Source organism: Cyclopterus lumpus, chromosome 14 (assembly GCF_009769545.1).
Source record: "Cyclopterus lumpus isolate fCycLum1 chromosome 14, fCycLum1.pri, whole genome shotgun sequence".
In the NCBI taxonomy this organism is placed as follows: Eukaryota; Metazoa; Chordata; class Actinopteri; order Perciformes; family Cyclopteridae; genus Cyclopterus; species Cyclopterus lumpus.
The window spans coordinates 21,265,011-21,285,466 of record NC_046979.1 but is presented as its reverse complement, the minus strand read 5'-3'; the positions used below and the strand labels follow the sequence as shown (position 1 = coordinate 21,285,466).

General features: G+C 42.6%; 1 protein-coding gene across 4 annotated transcripts in view; it reads right to left on the bottom strand.

Moving 5' to 3' along the window:
• cblb (Cbl proto-oncogene B, E3 ubiquitin protein ligase) overlaps positions 1-20,456 on the bottom strand; it is a 49,158-nt gene that overhangs the window by 20,681 nt on the left and 8,021 nt on the right. For 3 of the 4 annotated variants that reach the window (XM_034549757.1, XM_034549755.1, XM_034549754.1), the window contains exons 4-6: positions 8,306-8,452; positions 2,416-2,572; positions 1,133-1,254 (exon numbers count right to left, since the gene is read on the bottom strand). In XM_034549757.1, coding sequence (XP_034405648.1) covers positions 1,133-1,254; positions 2,416-2,572; positions 8,306-8,452 — 426 coding nt within the window. Of the gene's footprint in view, positions 1-1,132; positions 1,255-2,415; positions 2,573-8,305; positions 8,453-9,055; positions 9,091-20,456 lie in introns of those variants that run through there. The other variant, XM_034549756.1, reaches the window with a different exon arrangement.

The window sequence follows — 20,456 nt, the reverse complement described above, 5'->3', positions numbered from 1 at the left end:
TATAAGGAGAACGTTGATCGTGTCGTATGAAACTAAAAGTCAACTTCTTCTCACGTCAGTCGTAAGCCATTCTTAGTTAGTCACACCCACCTCATCAGCAAATTCTGTTCACCTGTTAGCCACACTCACCTCGTCAGCTCAATCACTCTCACCTGTCCACCACTGCACCTACTCCCCTGGTATATAAGCCCCAGCTTCACACACATTCTCTGCCACATTGTTCTCTGTGTTATGCCAGACCATCCAGCACTTTTCCCTTGTACTGGTTTCCCTTGTCTCTTCCTCCGGTACGACCCTGCCTGTTTGGACTTCTCCACCTTGCCTCTGCCCCCAGTACGACCCTGCCTGTTTGGACTTCTCCACCTTGCCTCTGCCCCCAGTACGACCCTGCCTGTTTGGACTTCTCCACCTTGCCTCTGCCCCCAGTACGACCCGGGCTGTTTGGACTTCTCCACCTTGCCTCTGCCCCCAGTACGACCCGGCCTGTTTGGACTTCTCCACCTTGCCTCTGCCCCCAGTACGACCCTGCCTGTTTGGACTTCTCCACCTTGCCTCTGCCCCCAGTACGACCCGGCCTGTTTGGACTTCTCCACCTTGCCTCTGACCCCAGTACGACCCGGCCTGTTTGGACTTCTCCACCTTGCCTCTTCCACCGGTACGACCCTGCCTGTTTGGACTTCAGCTTGACGACTTCCCTCACCCCCGGTGTCCACCAACGGGTTCTCGGGTTGCCACCACGACAGGCTCCGATGACCTTCCGACCACAGCTCTTAGCGGCCGCAATAGCAGCTTTGAACATGGTCCACTTGGATTCCATGTCCCCAACTTCCCTCGGGATGTGTGTGAAGTTCTTCCGGAAGTGGAAGACCTCCCTGACAAGATCCTCCGCCAGACGTTCCCAGTTTACCCTCACTACACATTTGGGCTTTCCAGGTCTTTCTAGACAGCTCCCCTGCCATCTGATCCAACTAACTACCAGGTGGTGATTAGTTGACAGCTCTGCTCCTCTTCACCCGAGTGTCCAAGACATACGACTGCAGATCAGATGCTACAATTACAAAGTCGATCATTGATCTCTACAGAGAAATACTATGACACCAAACCACTTAAAATACACCCACAGTTGCCATACCTGCCAGGCTTGTCGATGTACTTGTGCAGTCGGGCCTTAACTTCATCATAGGTCAGAAAAGCCATGTAGCCAGGGTGTGTCACTGCCAGGAAATTCCAGTTCCTCAGAATTGATCCCCACGGCTGAAAAAGATCAGCCAGTGTTATTTCAACTACACAGATTATGAATTGAGCATTCGCTTTTTGTTTCCACCACAAATTGTGCATTGCAGCCATCTGCGTTTGGCTTTATTTACAACTGGTTTAAGGTTTTCTGCAGATGTCAACACTTGATGTGGAAGAGAACTACCTCAATAACATTACAATCACTTTACTGCTCAGCAGGACAGACTTAATAAATGAATTGCTATATACGACACACCGTGGCAATGCCTACCCACTTCTATATTTTCTTTAGACCATGTTGCACTATTAAGCACACTGGCAAGCCGTGAGTTCATTAATTATCTGCAGTGAATCAGAAGTTTAACTTTTTTTTAAGCTTCAGAACTTGATAAACACAGCATTATTAAACCTAAAAAAAAAAATAGAACTTTGAAATATTCACCATCAAATTGTTCCTGTTTGAGTAAGCATGTCAAGTACAAAAGCTTTGTGCAGAGTAAAACATGCTTTAAAGCCTCAGCGCCCACACACCACAAGTGCCCAGCACGCATGACACACTAATCCAAATGTCAAGAAACACAACTAATTTCTTTTAACTCATTTACTCTGTTATATTATTATTGCCTATCCATATGAATTGTATATCTGTTATCTCTTAATGCTTTGGCAATACTGTCTTTGAGAGAGAGCGAGACCAAACAAGCAAAGAACTGGAACCAAACCAAAAAATCTTTTTTTTCCCAACATTGATATTGCTGCTAAACTGTGAACCTACTGTATGCAATACATAATATTTTGTTCCTGCGTGTGCTGCTGTGTCACACAGCTCTAGTCTTTCGATGTCAGACAATTAGTCAAATAAAGCAGCGATGCGAAGCCATCCTCATTGTGAGCCTGCATATATTTAATCATAATTTCTGCTGCTTTAAACTATGTGGTTGGGCATCCAATAATGTTATGTTAGTAATGGCAGCTCAGTGCCATTACAACTCAGCAAGAAAAGCCTGACAAACCCCACTGACAGAAAAAATTGTCTCGGTTTAGCTCTCAAACAGGCAAGTTAAAAAAATAGTGTTGCTTTCTTTGCATAATAACAACATGTTTGCCGATCTATTTAATTTTCTGGAACGATTACTCTACTATTTTCATGACACATTGAACTATAGTATTTTGACCAACCTGGAAAAGGCGTGTGAAAATGTCAAACTCAAACACAGAAATGTAGTCGTTGCAGGTAAGGTCGATAGTGGATTTGAGGGCCATGGCCTCCAAGCCCGAGCTGATGGGATGCACTTCATGAAGGCACTGTCGGAAGACTTTCCATGGCACTATTGTCCTGCAAGAGATTAACAAGACACATCATAAAAGCAAAGATAGAGCAACTTGTGAGATAAAGGGTATTGTATCAAACAATACCTCTTTTTTTATATAAATGTACATTTGGAAAATGAAATGGAGTATTGTACAACAAAAAATGTGTAGACACGTAGAACATGACAATCTTTGTTCTAAAGCTCTTATGGCTGAGATTAGATGGTGAAGCCTAGTGGTAGATAATGAGGTGTCTCACCTACAACTGATAGAACTTTGCCTTGGGAAATTAATCTGTTGGTGTCATTTCTATCAAATGAGGTGTCTCATAATACTGCATTTTACTTCCTGACGTAGTTAAAATGTTTTATTGCAGAAACATACACTGTTACTGGGCAGCAACGCAGACTCATTCAAATAAAATGGCATGTACAGACTCTTATACGTCAGTTTATTTTCTATATAAATCCCAAATTACAAATTTGCCTCAGAGGGCTTTACAATCTGTACAAATACAACATCCCTGTCCCAGGAAAAAAACCTTTTCACATCTGCTAAATAAACCCCATACAGTATGTTAGTATTGTTCAAATCTCATGATTTGATCTCAAGAGGCTACACCACATCAAGGTGGAGATAACACAGAGGGAGACAAACTACTCATTTATTGCATCAAGATTAAGATGTCACATTACAAGGGAGAAACAAATTGTTGTATAAAATAATAAATGATATACAGTATATCTCAGCCAAACTGGTGTGTCCTCCATATCTGTGTTTAAATGATAAATGGACTTGCATTTATATAGAATCAGAATCATAAAACACGGGACGAGATGTTAAAACTCTCCATTGTGCCAATAGATGGTATGCACTAACATGAGCTTTGCCGTGATGTTGACAGAGTGGCATGGGAGGTTTATTTCTTAAACTGAGTTAAGATGTCAATTTTTTGACACATCCTCAGTAGTGTGCCTGCGAATCAGTGGGTGTTTCGGCCTTTGATCACTAAACACCCTCAACAAAGGTGGCCAGCTAAAGGGTGATCAAGCCTTAGCTTGTGTCCCATGCCCAATTAAGATTTCCCACGGGACTAAGCAAGGCAGGGGCGTCCTCTTCCCTGAGCCAGCCCTACAGCTGACCGCATACCTCATATGCCCTCCTCAAGTTGTAGGGATCTGAATTGGGTTCTCAGGTGGGGGTGGGGGGTCATGAAGTTATAGCCCAGCAAGGGTCCTTCCGTTTGATCCAGATCCACTGGCTGCCTCTTTCAGCTGCTTGAGAAACTGCTCTGACTGTCTGCCGCAGAGCCTGTCCATGGATTCCAAGTTCTTTCAGCAACCTGATGGTGGAAGAAGCCACGAATCCTCTGCATCCCACTTCAACTGGCCAGACTTTTGCATTCCAGCCACGCTGAGTTGCCTCTGCTGCAAACTCTGTGTAACGCAGTTTCTTACGCTCGTAGGCCTCTTCAACAGAGTTTTCCCACGGGACTGTGAGCTCTATGATGTACACAGCCTTTCGTTAAGGGGACCAGAGTACCATGTCTGGCCTAAGGTTGGTAGAAGCAATCTCAGGTGGAAAAATGTGTTGCTGGCCAATATCGACAAGCATCTTCCAGTCCCGGGCTATGGCTAGATGTCCAGTTTCTGGCTTCGTAGGAGGATGCTTGGGCCTTTTCTGTCCCTCCCGGATGAATGTTGTTGTTTTAACGGGATTGCTTGTTTTTGGAAAGAATGAATTGGTTGCACTCCTCTTGGTCTCAAGTGCTGCAGCCAATCTCTTGAGGACCTGATTGTGCCTCCAGGTGTAGCGGCCTTGTGAGAGGCTGGTAACCTGTCATTATATGAGAGTCGCTGGAGCTGGGCAGAGGGGGCAGATCGGTTCCTCGCCATACCATTGATGTAGGTTTTTTGGTGATGGAAGCTCATCATAAACAGCTCTTATGATGAAGCTGATGCTGCTTGCCTCCATTTGCCAAAGCTCATTCCAGTTGATCTTTCTCCTCTCCAGGCCTTCCCACCGCGTCCATTGCCCTTGAGAGATAGCAAGAGAGATAGCCTTTGCACTTCTTGCAGTCTCCTCCTGTCTGCGCACCTCCTCGACCACCAGCTTCCTGCGTTCAGATGTTGTTGCCTTATGGAACGTTGGTTTGCTTGCTGCCAGGCCTAAGCCTCCTCTTCCATGCTGGATATTCCCCACAATGTCTTTGTGTCTCAGGGCTGATGTTGCTTGCTGCACAGCCTTGGATGATGTCCATTTCCGTCCAGTTTGTAGGGGAGGTGCAGCCTTGGAGTCCTTCAATGTCATCTGAAGTCTTACTTTAGAGCACTTGTACTCCTCCGTTAGACTTGTAAGAGGTAGTTCAAGGACCCCTTTGCCATAGAGACCGATGTTACTCAGACATCGTGGGACACCAAGCCATTTCTTCACGTATGAGATAATGGTTCACTCCATCTTCTCCACTGTTGTTATTGGGACCTTATAGACGGTGAGTGGCCACATTACCCGGGGGAGAAGTCCAAACTGTAGGCACCAAAGTTTGAGCTTCTCAGGCAGTAGGGTCTTGTTGATGTTCTCAAGACCGTCGGCGATGTCCTGCCTTACTTGCTGCACTTGATCTTTATCCCGGAGGCTTTCGTTGTACCATCTACCCAGGCTCTTGACGGGTTGCTCAGACACCGTTGGTATCGGGTCATCTCTAATGCCAATTGACTATGGAGATGCTTCGAGATTTGCTTGGCTTGATTTTCATCCGGGTCCCATTGATGTTATCCTGCAGTTTTGCCAGTAGCCGCCTGGTGCATGCTGCAGTGGTGGTCAGTGTAGTCATGTCATGGCACACACATTCATCACTGGTGACAGAAGCTGCCATACAAGGATCTAAACTAATGCACATTCACACACATTCACACTCTTAAAGCACAGCCTTCTGGAGCAATTTGGGGTTCAGTATCTTGCCTAAGGGCACATTAACATGTGGACTGGAGGAGCCTCTTCTGCATGAATAGAAACGTGTGTTTGCACCCTGAAACTCCAACCAAAATGCATACAGGCTCAAGAGAAAATGTGTCCAGATGAACATTTACTCCTTCAGTGCTTTTTAATTTGACCTCTTAGCCACAAGCACTGGAGTGTGACGTCTCCAAACAGCTCTCATTAAAATGACATCATTATTGTTATCAGATTATATTCCCATAGATAAGCATCCGATTATCTAAAAAATGTATTGATGTTACTTTCTTTAAAAAAAAAAAAAAGTGTTAATTTTCCAACAAAGAGCAAGGACATATGTAATTTCCTGCTAACTAGAAAAGAAACATGTAAGTTATAAGAGTTGTAAGATATCACAACAAATGTTTTGAATATGTTCCTGTATCAATCCTGAAATATAATTATAGTATTGACAACACCCGTATGTGCAACACAATGTGCCCATTTGATTTCTGAATCATCAAAACAATATTGTAATCTAGCATGGATAGCAGATTATGAAATGGATCAATTAAAGAGTATGCTAATGAGGCCAGATGATTATTACCTCAGTGATGCTACGTAGGAAGTAATAACAAAAGTGGACTCAAGCTGGCAATTTCACAGCAGCTCCTGAGCTTCCAGCTGTTAGTACCAACACATAGTCAGGCGTTAGTGAGGAAAATGAGCACAGTAGGAGAGAGGCCGAAGGGAAAAGAGACACCACGAAGACAGAGAGATAGTTATGAGCGAGAATACAGCACACTTGAATGGTTTGTGAGAAATCTTTTTCATAGTAATCAAAAAAAGAAAACCAGTGCTGACTGAAAGATCACTCTTTGGATCAATGCATGGCCGAACAGAACTTTAATATCAACTTGCCTCTATACATTAGCCTCACATACTCACTACTGTGTCTGACAACACCTTACTGGAACACATAATTATATGTTTAATTATGCCTCTGTATCAATTATAAGCATGTGCATACTGTACTTCAAGAAGTAGCTGGTTATACCGCCCATATCCTTATAAAGATTCTCTATAAGTCATTCAGAGCATTAATATAGCATCAAACAACTATTGTCTATGTAAAGATACAGTATAATGGAGTAAAGTCGACCTGGGTGTTGTAATGAGAGCTTTTATGTACTTTGTTTACATAGCCAGGCCCACTGTGTGTGCATGTGGGCGTGCCCCACTGGTTAGCTCACGACTGCTGATAACGCTGTCCAGACCAGTGGACGAAGCTGTTGGTCGTTACGTTTGCCACCCTTTATACTTGTCCTCCAAACTTTGTTAGGCGCTCACTTTGTTAACTGAGCTGCTGAGCCGGCTCTCCACCATGTTGAGATTCGTAAAGACAATGCATTTGTTCTTAATTTCATACTGAACAAACAGTGTGATAAACCTTATGCAATGTATAAATGTATCTAACACATTGAGTTCATTGATCTGAAAGAGATCATGTGACATAAGTAATGGAGTTCAATTACTGAAGCTGACTGATTGAGTATGACCTTGACTGGATGATATATGTTTCACAGAGCTCCTCTAGCAAGTTCTTGCAGGATATGGGTCTACCTACAGTCCTCTCACAGGATTCATGTCAAGTGTAAGGTTACAGGCTTTGCTGACTTGTCATTCTAAACAAAGAGTTAAATGGTAAATGGACTTGGTAAATCAGTCGCCCCTCAACTTTTGCATCAGTAATTGGGAGTTGTAGTCCCTTAATGCTGAAACAAAACTATTTTCTAAAGATGAGTATAGGGGACAGAAGGAGTTAAGAAGTCTCAGTAGATAGACACCAATGATGTTCTGTGCGGTTTTAAACATGTGCCATAAACATCCAGCCAGTTTGTAATGTTTGCAGTCAGCATCCTTTCTCTTACAGCTCTGGGGGGGCTCCCATGCCCAACATTAGGTTTGCTCTTAAAGGTTCATCCTAAACTTTATTGTCAGTAGGAGTAATAAGCTTATTCTTCACTTGCAACAATAATGTTTTTGACTCTGAAGAATGCATTTCAAATTGACAGCAGTGTACCAAACAACTCCGCTGTAAGGATCACTTGAACCAGAAAATAAATAATCCCCTTAATTAACAGTTTGAATAAATGTGATTTGGGCAGACATGGAGGATAGTGAAGTTGTACATACAGAGCAGGAGAAGGGTTACCAACCAACCCAAGATGGGGAAGAACTCCCATAATCACCAGACATTTGCACAGCAGCTTATTTTGACAATGTTTTGTCAGCTTTATCATATACAAAATGGAGTTGCAATGGGTAGAAGGCTCTAAAATCCCTGACAAACATTGTAAGTTTGACTTATTTGCAGAATTAAAGTGTCATGTATGGTCACTGGCAACTGGCACACAGGAAGTGATGAATTGATCTGCCTGCCATTCTTTCAAACTGCAAACAAATATCATTGTCACTTAAGGAAGGCAATATGTGAAGCTGTCAAATACAGCTGTGAACTCTAAATACTGTTTTTGCACCACAGACCGTTTAGATTTAAACTGATAATGGTTGTATAGGCGCACTTTTGCACATGATTGAAGTCATGACCTTGTCTCAGCTGTGCATGTTAGTGAGGTGTGTGTGTGTGTGTGTGTGTGTGTGTGTGTGTGTGTGTGTGCGTGTGTGAGTGATAGTCTGCCACACTGTCTTGGAGGCACTCCAACATCAGAGCATCTCTCTCATGTCATGATATCGGTAAAACATATCAGAGAGCCGCAACACAAAGCTGCAAATGGGGAAGCCGAGATGAGGTGAAGCTTACTTTTCTCCAAAAAATGTCCTCCAGAACTCAGACGCATCAGCTTTGGTAATCCTAAAAGTGTCACCCTGGAACTGTCCTCCAGGAAAGATGGCTTTGATTTCAGCCAGCATGTGACTGAAAATCAGAGACAGCTTGGTAAGGTTCCTCCTGCAGAAAAGAGGCCAGAAGAGAGAATAAACTGTTATTCAATTCAATTCAGTTCATTTTGTATAACCAGAATCACAAATTACAAATGTGCCTCTAAATGGTTTACAATCAGCTGACTGTCTGCCCCCTGGAATGAAAGTAGAAGCTGGTTCCATAAAAGAGGAGCTTGATAACTGAAGGCTCTGGCTCCCATCCTACTTTTTCGGACTCTAGGAATCACAAGTAGTCCCGCATTTAGTGACTGATACTATAAGCTCACTAGTGGGGTGATATGGTACTATAAGCTCTCTAGATTCAGATTCCACTTTATTTTCATTGCACCGAGTACAGGTATTGAGTCAACGAAATGTCGGTTAGCATTATATCAGGCACATCTTGTCTCAAAAAAATGCAGAAAAGCTGGTTCACTTTCAGTCCGGGAGGCAGACACAGTCACCTCATTTAAGAGTAGACTTAAGACTTTCCTGTTTGATAGTGCTTATAGTTAGGGCTGAATCAGGTTTGCCCTGGTCCAGCCCCTAGATATGCTGCTATAGGCTTATAGGCTGCTGGGGGATGTTTTAGGATACACTGAGCAACTATCTCCTTCTCTCTCCATTGCACCTTATTAACTCTGCTTCCTCGACGGAGTCTTTGACTTCACGTCTCATAGGGTCCATCGGACCAGGCTCTGTCTGATGCCTGGTGAGCCGGCCTCCTGCTTTGCCCCTGCTGATGCGCCCCGTCCCATCCTCTCTACCTCCTTCTGTTTCATGGATTGGAGTTCCATTCATACATTGTCATATTCACATGTTTATGTAACTCTGTAATGCTGTTCATTCTGTACACATGACATCTATTGCATCTGTCCATCCGGGGAGAGGGATCCTCCTTTGTTGCTCTCCTCAAGGCTTCTTCCTTTTTTTCCCTGTGAAATGTTGTTTTTGGGGAGTTTTTCCTGATCCGATGTGAGGTCCTGGGACAGGGATGTCGTATGTGTACAGATTGTAAAGCCCTCTGAGGCAAATTTGTAATTTGTGATATTGGTCTATACAAAATAAACTGAATTGAATTGAATTGGACCAGCAGTGCAAAGGGAGCAAAAAAAAAAGTACAATGCAGATATAATATACAGTGGATATGTATAATATATATAAACAGTATGTATATACAGTAAAGTGAAGGTGCAAGTGTCTATATGTAAACATTAAGGTGCAAGTGTGATGTGGGGAGAGGTTTGAGATGCACTTCATGATGATGGGTGTAAGTGCAACAGGGCGAAAGTCGTTAAGGCTCGCTGTAGTCGAGTGTTTTGGCACTGGCACGATTGAGGTGGTTTTAAAGCACGTTGGCACAACTAAACTTAAAGATGAAGGAGACTTTAACATGACAATGAGTTCACTGTACTCCAATGGCCTCCACAGTGGAGGACTATAAGTCAGTGGTAGAGCAGGGTCGTCCCTTAAGCAGATGATCGTCAGTCCGATCCCCGGCTCCCCTAGTTCATGTCGATGTGTCCTTAGGCAAGACACTTAGCCCCAAATTGCTCCCTGTGCCTACGGAGTATGAATGTTAGCTACTCCTGATGGGCAGTTGGCATCTTAGCCACTGACCATCAGTGTATGAATGGGTGTGTCAGGGTGAATGATGACATGTAGTGGTAAAGAGCTTTGAGTGGTTGGAAGACTAGAAATGATCTATACAAGTACAGTCCATTTATCATTTACCACAGTCACCAGATCTCAATCCAATAGAGCACTTTTTGGATGTGGTGGAACGGGAGATTTGCATCATGGATGTGCAGAACAAACACATGGACCTTCAACGTGACAAGCCCTCGTGGCAGCTCTACTTTTTCACCCTCTCATGGTGGACTTCATCAACATCTACACTGTAACCTCTTCACATTCTGTTGATAATGCTAGACCATTTTTCGAATATTTTAAACTAAGGTTATGGCCAGATCTTACACATAATACCTTTAAAATCACAGTGCATGTGAAATGCCAGTCTAGCAGTCACATGATCCCACTTTTTGTAACAAAGGCTCAATAAAACAATTCAGATTTGTTTTGAAAAAACTTAAATCAGTTATCATCACGTCAGCAGTGCAGCACTTGCAAATTGCATTTGCTAATGGAGCCTTGTTCAGCTTTATTCCCTGGTAATGCTGAGTATTGTGAGTGCCAATTATTGTAGCGCAATCATGTGAAACACCTGAAGGCATGGTGCTTAAGTTCTACTCCTTCTAGTTTGAGAACACTGATGTTCTAAAATAAAGCTACATTATTAGTGAGGTCTGAGCTTCAGTGGTATGTTTCCTGTGACTCGCATGAAAAGTGCCAGAAAAAATGATTCTCGTAGTTCTCCACTGTATGCATTTCAAAGTAATCATAAGTCATGTATATTACTATTTCCCCCACAACTCTTTCAGCCTCTCTTGCCAGTACCATGTCGGCCTCCCCTTTCCCACTGTCTGATAATCCCTCCGATCTCGTAAATTACTACAATAACACACTCTCCTCCTGTCTTGATCAGCTGGCTCCTATTAAAACCCAAACGGTCTCATTCACTCACTCAGCTCCTTGGTATACTCCTGATCTCCACCACATGAAATCCCGTAAGCGCCAGCTTGAAAGACTCTGCAGGAAAACTGGTTTAACAGTCCATCTCCAAGCACACTCTGACTACCTTCAACAATACAATGACGCTCTCATCTCAGCCCGGACCACCTACTACTCACACCTCATACACGCTGGCTCCTCCAACCCAAAGGCTCTCTTCTCAACAATAAACAAGCTTCTCAAACCCAGGGACAACACCTCCAAATCCTTTACAGTTGACAAGTGCAACTCTTTCCTTTCATTTTTCAATACAAAAATTTATATAATTTACAGCAACCTGAAGACCTCACCCGCACTTTCCATTTCGCCACCCCCTCTCCCCATATTCGCCCCTCAGCCCCTTTCTCAGTTCTCCCCTGTGTCCCCTTTGGAGCTCTCTTCATTCACAACAGGAATGAGAAGCTCCACCTGTATTCTGGATCCCATACCATCTACTCTCACCAAGGAATGTCTCCCAGCCATTGCTCCACTCATCATAGCAATAATCAACTCCTCCCTCAACTCCGGCTCAGTCCCCGACACACTTAAAGTGGCTGCTGTCACCCCCATCCTCAAGAAACCTGGACTCAACCCTGAGACCATGAGCAATTTCCGGCCCATCTCAAATCTTCCCTTCCTGTCAAAAATACTGGAACGTGTCGTCGCTGCACAACTCAAAACCCACCTCATTTCAAACGATCTGTTCGAGCCATTTCAATCTGGTTTCCGCTCACAGCACAGCACCGAAACAGCACTTCTCAAAGTCACCAATGACCTCCTCCTCTCCTCAGACTCTGGCCACCTCAACATTCTCCTTCTCCTGGATCTCACTGCAGCCTTTGACACCATCAACCACAACATCCTTTTCTCCCGCCTCGAATCGTCCCTCAGCATCACCGGAACTGCTCTCTCCTGGCTCAAATCATATCTAACAAACAGACAACAATTTATCAGCATCAACAACTGCACCTCCTCCACTGCTCCTCTGTCTCAGGGCGTCCCCCAGGGTTCGGTGCTTGGTCCTCTTCTGTTCATCCTCTACCTGCTCCCTCTTGGAAACATCATACGTCATCACGGTCTCCTCTTCCACTGCTACGCTGATGATGTCCAGCTCTACATCTCCACAAAAGCCATTACCACTGCTACTCACTCCACTCTGACCAACTGCCTCACTGACATTAAATCATGGATGCAAACCAACTTTCTCAAACTCAACTGTGATAAATCGGATATGATCATCATCGGCCCCAAATCTCTCACCAAAACCAGTCACAACTTCTGCCTCACCATTGACAACTCCACTCTGTCTCCCTCCCCTCACATCCGCAACCTCGGAGTCATGTTTGACAGCAACCTCTCATTTGAACATCACATCAAACAAATCACCAGAACCTCCTTCTTCCACCTAAAAAACATTGCCCGTCTCCGCTCATCACTTTCCTCATCTGCTGCTGAAACTTTAATCCACGCCTTCATCACCTCCAGAATTGACTATTGCAATAGTATTCTTTATGGCACATCTTCCAAAATCCTAAACAAACTCCAATACATCCAGAACTCTGCTGCTCGCCTGCTCACCCACTCCCGTTCCCGTGATCACATCACCCCTGTTCTCCAGAGCCTTCACTGGCTCCCCGTCCCACAACAGATCCAATACAAAATCCTTCTCCTCACTCACAAAGCCCTCCATAATCAGGCCCCCTCCTACCTCACCGACCTACTCCACCACCACACTCCATCCCGTCAGCTCCGCTCTTTTGATGCCAATCTCCTGTCCATCCCACATAGGACCAAGCACGGACGTGGGGTGACAGAGCCTTCTCCATATCTGCCCCCTCCCTCTGGAACTCTCTCCCCAAACTCATCCGAGACTGCACTGATCTTTCCTTATTCAAATCCCAAATCAAAACCCACCTGTTCAGAACTGCTTTTAATGTGTGATTGTTTGTTTTTGTTTTCTTATCAGGGTCCGAGCGACTCAAAGTCCCTATTTATTTGTTTTATTTGTTTTACCTGTATTTTAGCTATTCTTATTTATTTATTTTTAGCTTTTAGGATGTTTTAATTATGTGAAGTGTCTTTGAGTACTATGAAAAGCGCTATATAAATTAAATGCATTATTATTATTATTATTATTATTATGTGAATAAGTCAACTTGTCTAAATACACTTAACACAACTAGGATGACTCAAATAATGTGCTTTTGGCTCCCAGGTTCAAGGATGCATCAATTCATACCTTGAGGCATCAGCAGGGTTTCTTTTGGCAAGAGGGATATGACTCCCTTTTTCTCAACAAGCTGATCACTAATGCTTCCCTCTACACGTATGTCTGAGCCACCAAGGCTGGTGAAAGGGAAGTGTCAGTGCCTGAATCTGGATCTTATATTGGCGAATGAGAGGGTCCATGTATACAGACTTTTCAAAATAAATGATCGTCTTCACATGAGACAACTTAGTTACGTCGAGGCAACAAAACTACTTAGTTAGGTTTGGGAAGGATTGTGTTTTGGGTTGAAATAACTAAAAAAGTGGGGTTTTTTTAGGATGGAAGTGAAGTGACAAAGTTAACTTCTCATTTCCTGGGTGACTCATCCAGCTCCCATTACATCCGCCCAGTGTGGGTTGTTGAGGTCTTTATACTTTACCGTGTCTCCCCAGTGCCTCCTGATTGTTAATGTCCTTCACCTGCCCTCAGCCACTCCCCTGCCTTCCATGTGTGTCTCCTGATTGTTCATGTCCTACACCTGTGGTTTCCTCTCATATATACTCCCCTGCTTTCCCTTGTCCCCTGCCAGAACCCTTGAATATATTGGTTGCAACCCTAGTGTTTTGTATCAGTGGTCCGTAGTGTTTTGTTACTTTGCTTAGGAAAAGACCTCTAGCTTTACCTCACCTTGACTCCTGCCCGTTCCTCTGCTGAGTTTTTGCCCTCCCACTAGGGATTGGCGGATGAAGCCTTGTGAAGCATTGAGGCTTTCTTCCTATTTGTACCGAAAAGGATTCAAAGCTTCAGGGCTTTTCTTTGAAGAACGGCGACATCTGGTGGCAGACTGAAATTAAAGCAGCCGTTTGATAGTGCGTCGAAGCACTAGCATAACACCTCGATGTTTCAATCTCACATTTCTGCAGTAAAAGTCAATTAAAGCTTTGTGTTCATTCACAGATTTGATGTTATATATAACCGTTATCGATGGTTTTTACATTGCAATAAAACAATGCTGGTCAATCATATGAAAAGAGGTGTTCGTGATGGGATTCGATCCCCCCCCCTGTCAGAACGGAAAAGTTTATCATGCGTTACCCACTAGACTATAATATGAACGCTTGCAACATGGACTTTTTTTGTATATTATTAAGGCCTTAAAGTTTTATGCCAGCAGATACTGGTGAACGCAGTTATCCTCCAATACTCGCCATAACTCACAATTCTCTCCATCAATCTCCTCTTTCAAACCCCACATTGTTGATTGACACTCAGTATGAAGCAGAGTTATGCTGTGTTTGCTGCGAATATTCGCAACACTTTTGGTGTGAACGCAGCATTCGGCATGTTGAGTTGTAGTGGATTTTATATACACTTGCACATGTAGATAAGAGAGGTTATGTTTTAAATTAATACATAAAGAAAGATATGATAATTAATTTGGGATATTATGAGGAATGTATTATGAAGCATAAGAGAGGATCACTGTTTTATTATTCTGTTTGTTAATGACAAATGTAATGATTAATTGTATGATGCATGAGAATGAATGGATGTTTTATTGTTTAGACAATAGTTAAAATGGATGCCGATTGAAACCTGAGATGTTACTTTTATTCTGAAGGCAGGATAATAGGATTTTATTCTGAAGAGGAACTTCCTGTCCTTGACCGGAAGTGTGAGCTTTGACCCCGCTAGTTTATCGATTTGAGGCATTCTTTGAAGTGGCCAATGGAACTAACCTTCAGGTGTGAACCTTATGTCTTATTCGCTGGTCAGCGTAGCATGCTGTGTCTCTGAAAGGTATTTGCATGAATACCTCCACTAACCAATGGGAGCTTAGCTCAGCGAATGGACTGCGAATAAAACTAATTGTGAGACGTGAATTTGGTCTCTTACGTGGTGACGCCAGACAGAAACTGCTGGCTAAGTCAGGAGACTGTGGAAGCGAAGCCATGTGAGCGCGTCCGGGCCTAGACCATGTATGTATACTGATGACTCTTGTTTGTTATGATTAAATAATGATTATTATATATCTCTGGCTTCGGAGCTTCTTCTTCCAAGCACAAGGTAGCTCGAGACTCTCTGAACTCTTACATGCACCAAAACGTTCAAACTGTCCAACGTGTCAAACCAATGAAACGCTTCGTGAAGCACCAGTGACGTTCGAAGCTTCGGACGTCATCAGTCACGTGACCATTGTCATTTGATACAAGCTCCGAGACTTGGAGTCTACACACGGCGGTTCAGTAGACTGACTCAAGCTTCGGAGCTCTGGTATTGTTTGCCCATCTCTACCTCCCACCCCCGGTCGTGACATCCAGCTCACTCTGACCATGTACAATTCCCTCCAAAACATTTGGGCCACTTTGAGAGAAGTTTTAAAATAATGATGTGATAATTAACGATGTATAGGTGTCATCAAAATATATTAGAAATGTTTTTGGGGCGACCTAAGAATAAAAGATAAATGTCAGTTTCATCATAATTAAATGTACTCATTTTGATAACTTATTTTTTACTACTGAAGATCAACGCGTTGAGGGCCAGGATGGGCCAGTCTTGTTTTTCTGCGTGTGCGTTTGTGTTTGGATGTGTTCGTGCAGCTACCAGCAGAGATATGGGAAAGGCAGAGTCGCCATGAGTGACTGAAATGGCTTCACAAAGGATTAGATACATGTGAGGTCTATCGGATCTCTAACATGCTGCTGCTGGTGCCATCAGGGTGGATGGAGGCTGACGGAGAACAAACAGCTGTGAAGAGGAAAGTACAGTACAGTGAGTGCAGAGGAGAGGTGGTGGGTGAAAATACATAACAGGTCAAAGCAGAATGGTGGAGGAAAATGGGAACGGTTGCACTCAGTGGAGTCACTGATTTGATTGTTTCTTGGGATTGCTATTAGCATCAATTATTTAGGCACATCATTTGTCACAGAAAAGAGCGACAAACCAAAGGCTTCTAACCAAAGCCCCCTCTTCTGTCTCTGTCCATTAAGACAGAGACAGAAGAGGGAAAATTAGCTCCAAAAGGCAATTCATTGAAAACAAAATGGAAATCTGGAATATGGCTATGCAATGTTAAAGGGGGCAATATAATATTATATAATTGTATTAAATACAGTTTTACAATTATTTTCCCATGACTTTATTCAGGAGTATACAAGAAATGCAGGCGGCGTTTAAATTAAAAAAATATTGTAGACGTCAATGTCATTATTAACTCTATAATAGCCTTTGGAAACTCCAAATCGCATAATTAAATGTAGACCTTTTTAAATTGGGTGATATTGGCTTGTTGCATCAATGTTATTGTACAGTATTGTTTCGTTTTGCATGGTATTTGTGAATATTTGGGTAATATGCCCATAAGAAACAAGAAATTGCAGAACAAACTGTTTGAGGCAATTTAAAAATAGTGTCACTTAGTTTGTCCACTGACAAGTTGATTTTTCCACTTAAAAATATCCCACTCAGTATGCGTCTTGGTCACAATGCGTTATGTAAAGACCTTGAGGTGATTATGGCTGTATGTGTAATCCTTCAATAAGTAAACGTTGTGGTTCCAATTCAATGAGTCATAGAGCAAATACTCCATGGTCCATTCCACACAATGCGTGTCAGCGGATTGAGAGAAAACCTTAGTCAGAGAAAAGTGAGTAAGCCTAGCAACGACACACACGCACACGCCCCTTGGTTCATGAGGCGCTCTGGCTTCCTCATCTGGTGCTCCACTTCCTCTCAATGTGGTTCTACTTTCTGGAAACTCATCTCAGCCAGGCTCAGGCCTTTAAAGCCTTCAATGGGAACGTGTGACATCATCACTTCAAAGCTTGTCTGCTCGCTGTAACGTACGGACACGTGAGTTCTACAGAACTGATACCACAGCATTAAACAGAGATCAAAGGAAACCAAATTTGCCAACAAAGTATTTCATTAATATCTTAATAGGCCTACTTTAAATAAATAGAATGGAAGGGGATTGGGACAACCAAATATTTTTGATTCATATAGTGAGCATTAAATAACAGATTCTTTTAAAATGTCAAAGTGATTTAAGACGGTGAGAAATGTGCCAAGCTTGTTTAACAGGAATTCGCGGTTTCATTTTAGTTCAGTAATTCAACTACATCACTTCCATGCACAGGTAAAGCCTAGTTCACACGACAAGACTTTAGCCCTAATTATATGGTCCGGCTCCCTGACAAAATCCCCAGATCAGAGCCAAATCCGCGTTGGCTCAGTGTTCGCACATCGGCTCCTATGTGTGAACTGTCCAGTCGCAAGCCAAGAGGCTCGCCAGTACCCCACAGACACATTCCAGACATCTTGCATGCTAAATATCAGAACCTGTTGAGGGATTTGTCAGACAGCTACAGCCAATGAGTGTCCAAGACACAGGGGTTGCCTCGCCTATGTGTGTGTGCATTTGTTGTTGCAACTTGGGGGATGGATGCTTGTATGAATAAATGTAACACAGTGACTGATCTACATTGGGGAACAGTAGAGATGTGTAAAAAAAAAAAAGGCTAATATGTGAAAACGTGTCAGGACTACACCCGTATCACCACTTGTGTGTTGTTGTGACCAAACGTAGTTCGAAGACCAGACATACTCATCATCCTGGTAAAAGATCTTGTAGTGTGTGACCCTCTGTCTCCGGTCAAGTGAAAACTTATAGAATACACATATACATATATATATATATATATATATATATATATATATATAAAGTAAAAATAACAACAAATAAAGGGGGTCTGGTTTGCTCTGTACTCTCAAAAACTTGATAAATCCTGATAACCATTCAAGAATTATTTTCTTGCGTTATCGTTGACGTGTAAACACTGTCCATTTCGCCCACTTCTCACGGCATTGCTCCTCTTGAGCTCTTATTCTGTGAGTTAACACCTCCATATCATGTATATATCAGTCACAATTTTCAACCATCCATCTTGTGATGGTGGTTCAATCATGTGCCATCTCTTCGTAACAGCCTTTTTACTAGCTGCTAGCAGAATTTTCAGCAGATACCCGTCTTCCCCTAACACGGTATCTGATCTCATATTACCAAAGTAAAGAAACATACAGGACTTAGGTGTGCCATAGCCTAGAATTTTGACAGTAACCTTATGGACATTTCCCCAAAACTGTACAATTTCCGGGCATAGCCAAAATATATGAGAGTGGTCTACATTTCCTCCAACATGGTTGAACAATAGACAGACATTTGCTTGTAATTTGGGGGGTAATAAAGAATCTAATTGTATTTTTCCAACAATGTTCTCTTCAGATGTTGAGGATTGTTGTGTCTTCCAAATATTCAACCATTCATCCTCTGTAATATTCACACCGAGTTCCTGTTCCCATTTCAGTTTTACATAAAATGTTGTATTTCCTATTTTTTCCATCAGATTTGATATAAAGTTGATATGGTCCTATATTTCTTTGAGTTGTAAGCTCCTATTATGGTTCTAATTATGCCATTCCTCCCCAAGTTAATTTTGTGCTGTAAAAAAAGTCCCTTAATTGTAGGTATCTGAAGTGGTTCTGGTTATATAATGAATATTTATCTTTCAGCTCCTGGAAACTCACAACACTTGCATCTTTAGTAACTGTGCATATTGCTGTTATTCCATATGGAATCCATTGTTTAAACCTCTGATCGAGAGTACCTGGAATAAAATGTTTATCATAGGCTATCCATCGCAGAAGCCTGAGCTCTTCTTCTAATTTATATTTTCGTACCAATTTGAACCATATCTCTAATGTAAATCGTTTGCTATATGTCTCTAAAAAAGATCTAATGTGTTCCTTGTCAGCAGATGGAGGTTGACTATACAGATTTAAATAATAGTTCCTGAAAATATTTTCAATCTCCTTGGGTTCATAGGCTATTTGATTTGTAACTGTATCCCTTATCTTATGGATTGTCCTGTAAGCCTGTTGTCTTTTTGCCAGTAGTTTATTTGCTTTTGGTCCCACCTCATAGTAAGATTGTTGAAGAAATCTAGTTGTTTTTTTTCTATCTCTGTATTTAGTAGTTTATCTATGTTGTCTCTAATTTCTTTAATTTTTGGTAACAGTGTCGAATCACGGGTATTTTTATGTTGTCGTTCGAATTCAAGCAATTTTTCCACAGTGGTCTGACACATCTGCTGCGCCAATGTCACACTCCATGACTCTTTAGATGTCCTTTTTATAAAAAAATAATCAATTCTAGCATAACTTTTGTGAGGTACAGAGTAGCGTGTATAGTCCCTTTTGGTGGGATGTAGCTCTCTCCAAATATCAACTATACCAAATTCTAAGGTTAAGTTGCAATTCGTACCCTAACAAAAATAAGAGAAAAAAAAATGAACCAAAAAAACATTAATTTAACAAAAAACAAGGTGACTTCAGAAGAAAAGGGTGCAACTAGCCATCCCTTGGGTTCTATGTCGGTGGGAGGAGGGTATAGTCCCTCTCTACTGTAGGGGCCCTCCCTAGTGGTGAAAAAATACCTACAAACCGATATTCCACCTATACTAGGAGAGTCCAATATTCGGCGCGAACATAAAGTGCTTCCTCCATCGGTTTCCTATTTATAGTTAACTGAGTCGTAAGTCTTTCCAACAACAGCAACAACAACAAAAAACTCAACCTCCAGTCTTCAGGTTGGAAATTAGCTGTTAGCAGAATAAGTAACTAAAATATGGCTCCGTCTCTCCTATTGTCTGTGACATCTTTTGTCCCAGCTTAGTTTGTAAAAGGCGGAGAAAAGAGCAAACCCGGTTCGGATCTAGAGTATTTACTTATCTTGTTACTTCATTTCAGTCCATAGTTTTAAGGCGGTGGGCTACATCTGAACTCGCTGAGTTTCTGTCTGGTAGGCTGCGCTGTCAGTGGCGTCGGTACGTTTCCATGGCAACAGCTCGTTCAGCTTCTCCTCCACCGCAGTCGCGGTGTTCGCCCTCTCCGTCACCGACACCTTTATCCCACGTTTGTTCAGGTCCCGTATAGCTTCGTCGGCGCTTTCGTAGATCCTCAGTCCGGCGATCTGGGGGTTGCGGTCGTAGCTGGCTTCGGGATTGGGGCTGTGTGAGCTCGCTGAATTTGGAGTTCAAAGCCGTCAGTAAGCGTAAGATTGTTTTTAAACAGCTCGGTTACAAATTCAATGACCGATCTTCCTTCTTTATCTTCTGGGACTGCGTAAATATGGTGATTACTTCTCCTGGAA